This window comes from Kryptolebias marmoratus, linkage group LG22 (assembly GCF_001649575.2).
Source record: "Kryptolebias marmoratus isolate JLee-2015 linkage group LG22, ASM164957v2, whole genome shotgun sequence".
Lineage (NCBI taxonomy): Eukaryota > Metazoa > Chordata > Actinopteri > Cyprinodontiformes > Rivulidae > Kryptolebias > Kryptolebias marmoratus.
Genome location: NC_051451.1, coordinates 16,814,095 through 16,823,545, shown reverse-complemented (window position 1 = coordinate 16,823,545; position 9,451 = coordinate 16,814,095). Strand labels below are relative to the sequence as shown.

The 9,451-nt window shown below is 43.0% G+C and overlaps 1 protein-coding gene across 6 annotated transcripts in view; it reads right to left on the bottom strand.

The window, feature by feature from the left end:
* Positions 1-9,451, bottom strand: part of LOC108244429 (transcription factor COE3) — a gene marked incomplete at its 5' end in the record, with an annotated part of 64,585 nt that overhangs the window by 23,863 nt on the left and 31,271 nt on the right. For 4 of the 6 annotated variants that reach the window (XM_037973616.1, XM_037973617.1, XM_037973619.1 and 1 more), the window contains 2 exon segments: positions 476-617; positions 2,701-2,782. In XM_037973616.1, coding sequence (XP_037829544.1) covers positions 476-617; positions 2,701-2,782 — 224 coding nt within the window. 6 annotated transcript variants of the gene reach the window in all.

Below are 9,451 nucleotides of genomic sequence, written 5' to 3'. Positions count from 1 at the left end.
CCCCCCCCCCCCCTTCTTCTTTCTGTCCTTCTCCTTCCCCCTGTTTCAGCTCTCTCCCAGCTAAATCTGCAGAACCCCAATGGCAGGAAATTAACCTCAGCCAAATTCTTCAGCAATTTGATCATGTTTCACATAGGCTTTTAGGACAAATGTAGGTGCATTAGGAGACTGGAAGTAATATAACTTTTTTTTTTTAAATTAGTCTGAGTATCATCATCATCTTTAGTAGTACTGAAGCGATAAACACGCTGCCTAATGCATGCCGTTTCCAGTCAGCGGAGAACACAAATTATGAGGGAGGCAAATAGGAACTTAAATAGTAAAGATGAAAGTGATCAAGGAACAAAAGATTATAAGGGACTAGAAGCAGCTAGGTGTGTGATTTGAAGGGTGGAAGGGTGACTGAAAGGAACTAAGAGGAAAAAAAAAAGAAAAAAGGAGCGTAGCAAATTATAAGATGTAAAAATGTGCCTACCATTCTCCAGATAAGGAGGCGTACCTTCTGAAGGGTCGAGTCTGCGAGCCCTTCGCCCATGCTTGGAATTGTTGTGTACAAACATGTTGTCAGAGACAGCCAACACGTGGCCGTCCACATTGACGGTCGTCGATACGACAACCTGCAGGAGGAGTAAAAGTAGAACTTGATTTAAGTATAAAGAAAACAAATCAGACCTTGAATCATACTCAGTCCAGCTGTAGCTTAGAGACATACACTAAAAACATCAGAAATAAATTATATCAGCGTATTTTAAGATTTATACTTTGATGAAGAATATATATTTCTGCTATTTATTGCAAAACCTGTTGTGCTTATTGGATATATCGCATTGATATTGCTTTGTGTTTACTTTTCAGTGTCCTGCTTTTGTGTGCAGCTAATTGACTTTACAGTCACTAAAATATAATTTCCATTTACCCACAATACCAACTTTCATCACAGCCAAAGCTCAGAATTATCGATCAGCTCACCCACCTATCTGAGCGCGGAAGGCCTCCCTTTTAAAAATTTTACTGGAGTCATTAGCAGCCAAGCCGTACGCCATCTCATCACTCAGCAAACATTTTACTAGGATCAAATTCCAAGCCACACTCCATATTTCATAATGCTTATTTTTGTTGTTGTTTTTTGGCTACCGCATTCAAAACAGTGAGCCGCATGTGAATGGCCAAAGTGTTTCTGAGCCGGAAACAGAGAGCCCCTCTCAGGTTTGCTTCGCCGGTAAGTGACCTCGGTGTAGCGGTGGAATTTTAGGGGGTTACTTTTTTTTTTTTTTTTAGGTTGGTTTGGGAAAGGTGGGGGGGTGTATGGGGAGGTGGAGGGAAAGTAAGGGAAGTGAAAGAGCTCCATTCTTGTGAGCAGGTTCAGAGCTGGGCCAAGCAGAGGATGATGGATTGGGCCCTTTCTGGCCTCCAGCTGGTTTTGGGGGGTAATAAGTAGAGTCGAAGGCATGTAAAATACACAACTTTGGCCGGAGAAACACCTACGGTGGAACATCTGGGAAATCTATTTGGGGGAAATGGCACACTAACATCCAGACGAAAAAAATAAGGTATGACCATGAACAACGCTAAGAAAAAAATCCTATTGTTTTAGACACAAAAAAAGTGAAACTTAGGTCTTGCATTCCTTCTGACATGCAGAAGTGAAGGGTGAAAGCCCATGGTGGCTGTCATGCATCAGTCCACATTCACCCTGAGGGAAGATTTGAGGAGGCAGGGGAGGTCTGATGGTGGTGACATCAGGAGGGGACACCCTGTCTCGTCTGTTTCATGTCTGGGCTTCCTCCTGGAGGATGCTGGCTTATGTGTCTATCACAGAATAGTGCTGCCAGTGATGGACGTCCTCCTGTAGTTTGTAGTTACCCTGATAGGACAAATCACACTAACTCTCCTTTTCTCACCTTGACCTAGTGGGCTGCTTGTGGTAAAAATGTCTGGATAGGATGGATGAATGGTTGGATAAATGGATCAGTGGGGGGTCAATCATTGCACGACTCAACTCCTTGACACATTAGAAGCGAGAGGGTAAAAGAAACAGTAAAAGCACTCAGTGTTAATGTCATTTTGGTCTAAACTGCAGCCATTTTCAGCTGGTTTAATACGTTTTCACTGGTTATACATTGAGCTACATATGAGTGACATTAAGTTTATGCATATGTGGCTTAGAATAATAGAAGGATACGGAGAAAGCAAACATATGTGCTCCTAGCATTTATGTGCATGCATCCATATGTGTGTGTGCATCTGTGTGCGTGCTTGCGCATATGTGTGTGCAAAAAAAGGTATGCATTTCCTCTGCCAGACAGATCTTGAGTTAACACTGTTGTTACATGTGGTTGGATCGTCCTCCCCTCTGTGCTGAGGCTCAGAAAGCTGTCAGGAACACAATTGATGGCACTCTTAAATCCTGTATCCTTATTTGTGTCAGATGGTATTCCCTAATAAATATTCTGTCCCGAGAACACAGGACACAAAATCCCTCGCTCGCTCTTTCTCTGGTTTTTGCCTCCTTCAGTGTCAGTAATAAGAATGTGTTCATATGTGAATGTGTGTCAGTGTGAGTTAGTGTATTGTAGCAGCTGTAGCTGTGCTTTTCTACACCTGTGCGTGTGTGTGTGTGTGTGTCTGCAAAAAAAGAGAGACAGACAGTGAGAGACAGTGACAAAAATAGAACGTATGTGTGAAATAGGTTTCAGTCACCTGGAATCTGCGCATGTCTCTTGGATTCCCTGCATTCTTCAGACAGTTCTGATTGCACTTGAGAAAGAACTTTAGGAAGAATCTGAAAGAAAAGCACAAAGAAAGGCAAAAAAGCTATTAGTTATTTTCCTGAAGCTGAAACGTTCACTAGAAAAGTGACAGGATATTCAAATTAGACGCCTCAAACACTCCCAGTTACACATTTAGTCATTCATCGCACTGTTTCACTTCTTTTATTTTTGAGTTTTTCTTTTTTAGAATCACATGCACTGGTCGTTTTGTGATCTTATCCTCTCACCTGAGTTCACGGGTCTTCCCTAACATCCATCTGCCACTAACATACAGGAAGTCACTTGATATTCCACCCACCTCTTTAATCCCAGGACACCCCCTGTGCAATTAAAGTTCTCCCGTTCAATAGGGAAGCAAATGAGGCCCACCTGTGACCAGGTCTTGTTTGAAGAGCATCAGGGATAAAGGACCTAACAAGGTGAGAGCGCGCCACAAAACTTATAGTCCTGTCAGGCAATTAGGCGGACACTCCTGGGACCACAGTATGCCACACACACAGACACACACATAATGCATACACACACCCATGTACTTGTGGGTGGGTGAAGCAATTATGCCACAAATTACAACCTGGCTAATCGTCTCTGAACAAATGTCACGTCTGAGTGAGATCTGGGCTTGGTTAGTTCGTATGCGCTTCTTTCGTTTTCTTTCCGATCTTGCAAAATTTATTGATAAGGTTTTAAACTGAGAGTTGCGTATCAGTTGTGGACATGAAATGGTTAAAGAGGAAAAATTACAAGTAAGAGAACACCACTGAGAATCTCAGATGCAGCCCATTGTGTAAAATTGTACATGACCACACAGAATAAACAATGAAATCGACTTTGTTTTTGCAAATTCTCTCCACAGAATCATGAGCGATGGTAGCCTTGCTTTCTCCAATTATAAATACAGTGCAGTCATATTTATTTTTCATCACATTGCACTATTATTACAATATGCAACTCTATTGTTGCCAATTTATTACTAAGTTGGCTCACAGAATCACAGTGGTTCACTGGATTACCATAGATTGCACCATAGATTGCACGGCCATTTCATTCAGCTAAATTCAGTGGCTTGTGTGGCCTGCAAGGACGCTTTCACAACACTTAAGAATTCTCGTTCACCCAGTGGGATTCTGGCCAGGCCATAAATCAGAGTCTGAAATGACCCTTCTAACCCTGGCCACATTAACACATGCACTGGTCATTTAGAAGCGCTCTTCGATAGACTCCTATACCTTTTGCTTCACCAAGGACCCAGAAGGGAGAGGCGAGGTGAGAAAATATTTTCGCTCCACATCCAAGGAGCTTTGGCTTAGACATCAATAAAAGATGTTTTAACCCATGCCAGAATGCTGATTGCTTGTCGGTGTGTGGCGAGGCCGTAAAAAACCTGACTTGTCATTAGTGCTTTTCACTTGATTGTGTTCACTGTGTTTTCGGGTTGCATCTGTTGGCTGATCATCAAAATGACCATTATGTACTCTAATTCCCTGACCCTGTTTTTATTTCCCCAAAGAGTCATAATGTAGAGCAGCAGACATCTGTGGAAAGCAGACCTGAAATACGACTTTTATTTGTCTGTCGCCTCTCATACAGAATGTGTGTATTTATGTGTGTGTGTGTGTGTGTGTGTGTTTGCTCTGCGGTGTGTTTGTGTGACGATGTGCATGCACATGCATCACCTATTGAGAGACAATTTATGTCAGCGCAAGAGATAGAATATATTTCCCAGGCAATGCATTCACTTCATAAAAGACACACATCACTTCCAGAGTTAGTCCTCTCTTTCTTGGACACTTTAATGCTTTTGCATACTCTTCCTACAACAGCAAAACCAAAAGTTAAGAAACAATAAACACAAGACATTGAGTACCCACGCATTCATAAAGTAGTTCCTTTATGTTTAATATTATGAAAGCAATTAAGCGCAATTTCTCTCCTAAAAAGATAAGCTTAATTTTCATCGTCCACAGCAGTGGAGGTGCTATAGCATCCATTACATTTGAGTTGGTTAAGAGTTTCCATGAGCGTCGTGCAAATTGGTCCTTGGTGAAAAGGAGAGCAATTAAGACAAGGCCCGTCTCTCTCTCCTTTACTTCTTAAATATCTACAGAAGTTTGTGCTGGTGTTTTGGCACGCACAGAGACAAAAGGAGGTTGTTTAATTGTTTTTTAATGGGATATCAAGTCGTCGCTGCCATTAGATGTTGGCAATGGAGGGCAAAGGGGGATAGAGAGAAAGAATGAACTGCAATTAGGTTTGATTAAAGCTATCCTTCTCAATAATCAGCTGTTCTGACAGGACAGGGGGACCCTGGTGGCCGCCGAGATGGAGGAAGGTGTTGAGTGATATTAAGGCCAATGAAGGGGATATTAACATGGCTAATTAAAGCTCTTCCAAAGCCGGTAGAGGAGGCTCTCAGTGGACTGCACTGGATGAAATAATCGGCCAAGGCAGCTATCAGTTGGAGGAGAGAGAGAGGGAGAGGGAGACAGAGGAAGGAGCGCGGGAAGGGGTGGGGTGTAGTCCATGTGAGGGAAGGGGGGAGTAAAGGGAGGGATAGTGGGAGGCGTAAAGCAAAACTATGAAGTGTGAAGAAAGACAAAGAGGAAGACATCGACAGGCATATAGAGGAAGACTTCCAGGGCAGCTCCAGAAGCTTTTTTTGACATCAAGCCTCTCAGTCTGTATGCCCGAAGTCTGCCAGTATAACTAAGATCTGACATGGGCTTTTATCTCCGACAGCTAGTCATACAGGTCCACAAATCAACGTTAAAACAATCCTGCTCATGCCTTGGTCTAAGGCAATTAATACGGTTCTCCTGTAGTACCTCCATGCTCGCCCACTGCTGAAGCTACTAATCATGCCATAATGATTTCTCTCCCTCTGGTCAAAGGGGAAATAGATTGTCTCTTTAGTAATGCAGCAGGCTCTGCGCCTTCCACTCCCTGGCTTCACAGACCTGGTAATTGAGGAGAAAAAGGCCGACTTTGGCACTTTGACTGATTTGAGGGCTGCTAGACCCTCTTATCTTTACTCTGATCATTTTAGGCTGACACTCAAAGGAAGACCCATCGCCCTAATTCGAGCTCACCCTCTCCCATCATCAAACAGAGGGGGCAGGGAAAAAAAAGAAAAGAGAGGAGAAAAAGGAAAAACAAACACGAGGAAGGCCTTCTCTCATTTAAATGGCCAACTTAATTGCCGGGTTGATGTCACTCATGCATAAATGTCCATCCTTTTGATTTGAGTGAAGAGGGCAAATAAGGATAATGTTGTATTATTAGGAAGGCTCTATTGACCATTGAAACTTACTGTCCTGTCAATTGAGTTCATTTTTATCAATTTATTTTCCCGCTTTTCATTATTTTTAATGACTTGTAAAAAAGAAAAAAAAAAAGTTCGGTTAAGTTTAGGCTATTTGAAATTTTTTCACTCAACGATTTCTTAAATTACTTATTGGGGAGCTTTTTTTCTCTCTTTCATCGATAGTACACCTTGTTCTTATTGTTCAAAAGAGCTTCCCATATTTACTTAGGCCGTTACACAATACACTGACAGATGGCCACAGTATCTGTAAGAGGCAGGTATTGACAACTCTAAGCTCCTGATTGGTGCCCCGGCACTAATGACTAGCATGCAGTGTCCACAGCCGGCAGCCATGACAGTGAGGTCATCCGTTGCAGGGCGGTGAGTATCGATCACCACCCAGCTCCAGCCCATCAGGCCCCAGCTGCCTCCCAGACTCAATGGGCCCCTGTTACAAGAGCCCTGTAAGAAACGGCTCCCAACACCAGACTACAATCTGCTGACACCAGATCTCTACGCTGAGATAGTAGTACACGGGTCAATAGCGTATCGGATTTCCAAAACGCCAGGGTCTTAATGTCAAGCCTCCTGCCTTCCCTACCTACTGCTCCAGTTATTAGGCACTTCACTGAACTGCATTCAGATCCCTGTTGTGACAAGGCGGAGCAGGTAAAACGAGAAATAGAGACACTTATAGATCTTAATCTTCCCGAACACTTATTTATGCAGCTGAGTGTGCTCAGATATATATGCCGGTTAAGTCCCTGGGAGGCCGAACTGAGCAGCTAGGTCATTTCTGTCAGATTCTGGTTTGCCAGTGTCCTCCCCTCGTCAAGCAGGGCTGTTTTTCTCGCCTTAGCTGAAGTAAACCACAGCACATTAACAATATTTGCTCTACCCCTGTACAAGCGCCGAGGGACCAGACCCACAGATCCTATCACTTCTTTATCAGGGAACAAGTGCCTCACTATCCAACCTTATTGGGTTTGGAAGATTAACCCCTTCCACTGACGGGCGCTACCCGCCTCCTTTGAGAGCAGGGAGGCAGATGTCACTGTGATTATTATTGTTCGACATCAAATATCCCAACAACATGTCTCGGAGAAATTTATTGGATACTTCCAAGGCCTTTTCTATTTTTGTTTTTTCTTTATTTTTTCAGCTGCTATTGTCAGTTCATTTTGTTGTTCCATATTTCATATTTTTGTTGGTGGTATGTGTGTTGCGAGGGTGTCACAAATAATTTATGTGCTTCCTCTGCGACGTAAGATGTAGCTCTGTCCCTCCATTCATCCCTCTTTACCCTCTCCTCCACCATCCCCCCTTTCTCTCTAATGGGCAGAGTGGCATTGACATTATTTCACTTGAGGATCCCTCACTCTGTCAATCCCTCTTCATTTACTCCATGGCTACAGGACTCATTATGGTATCTCTTCCTCCTCCACTCTCCCTCACACTCTCACTCATTCTCCTCACCTCCTGTCTCGCTTGCTCTCCAGCTATCTCTCTCCTTCTCTACACTGTTAGTTTCTTACTTAAGAGAATCGCTCGTCTTCACAAATGGTTTCACGTCAAGCCCACTCCCAGCTTGCCCCCACTGATTCCCTTCAGGCTTTGGCACAGGTTTACTGTAACAGATTAGACGAAGACTTGGAGCTCCTGCTAACTATCCATCACTTGCTAACAGTGGACTAAGGCTGTGTGCTTTATGCAGCTTTTTAGCTTCAGCCCGCCACATACTGCATGTTTAGCCCCGAGCTTTCTGCCTGCCTCTCCCATCCCCTTCGCATCGAGATGCCGCTGAGGCTGTGTACTGTTGCACGCTGTTCTTTGTTTTACTCCGAATACGGCTTTTCTCTTCCAGGACTTTGAACACAATATAATAAGACACAAAACATAAATATTTCTGCGTTACTTTGTCTTGCATGGTCCTGTTGTAAAAACAAACCAGACACTAATTGCTACTATAGAACAAACATCATCGGCTTCCAAAGTGAGATTCTTTAATATTACTAAATCATCAAATACAACTTAAAAAAAAAACATGACGATTATTACTGATAATGACTATGACAGTAAGAAAAACAGCCCCCAGGAACATTTTGACTTGGACACTACAGAAGTATCGTCTTGTTATTTTTTGAGAAGAAATGTGCTGCTTTGATTACTGGTCAGCACTGGAGCTCGAGGCCTTGAGGAAATACCAGTCAGCACCTCCCCGCACTGGTGAGATCGAAGATAAGCATATGTCGAAGTAACTGGCCGGGGTGAATAGTAGTATTTAGGGTGTTGGACGTAGTGTTCTGGACGGCCCCCGAATCAGTTTACAATGAGAGCCATACAGCTCGGGCGCTCCGCTGTGGCACCTTGGAGTGATCAGACCCAGGCCAGACGCTGAGGAACACAGCTGTAACGGGGCAGGTTAGCAGGGAGGCTGTGACCGTTTACTGTACAGACAGACTTGCTGGACTCAGCATGCCAGTGGGGGCTAATTTACATGTGCACGTGTGTGTATGTGTGTGCTACATTTAGGTCAGTGAGCCAATAGTTCTGCAGTCTGTCTAAGCATGCTCATATTTAAGTGAGTGTATTTCTACATCATATTATTACTAATGTATAATACATACATCTAAAGCGGCTGTCAGAGCTGGTCAGTCATCATGAAACATGAGGCAGCCACTATGACATTGCGATCACATTAACCCATTCTCAAAAGGCTTAAAAAAGCACTACGGACTGTCATGTAGGTAGGGGGGATAGAGACAGAAAGACAGAGAGTGGGTTGGTGCTTAAAGCTAACAGGTAACCTTTCTGTGCACCTAGGACAAAGGCAGGGGGAAAAAGAAAATGTCAAATTAAGAGAGGCCAGGCAGAGAGACGTGGCTGCCATATTTGTGTGAAAGCCCAGTGCTGTTGGCAGCAGAGATGGCTGTTTTCTGATTCATCTGGGGCCGTATGGCAAAGCTTTGTCAGTCTGTGCGAGGTATAAATAATTCAGGGTGAGAGATGGCAATTACAGGGCCCTGCACAACCAAAATGAATATTTTATAAGGACTAAAACTGCCCTGGAATGAATCACACACATGGAGTCACACACACACACACATGCGCACACAAGTGTAAGTGCACATGCACACATGCAACCAAACACACAAAAAGGTAGCTCCATGAACCCTTAGCATTGCTGTTATATTGTTGACAATGTGAGTATTAAGTTAAATAAACCCTCACATTTGTCGATTGAATATTTTTTAATATTCTTTTGAACACATTTGTTTCATGCATGTAGTTTAGGTGATGTCATATATATATATATATATATATATATATATATATATATATATATATATATATATATATATATATATATATATATATA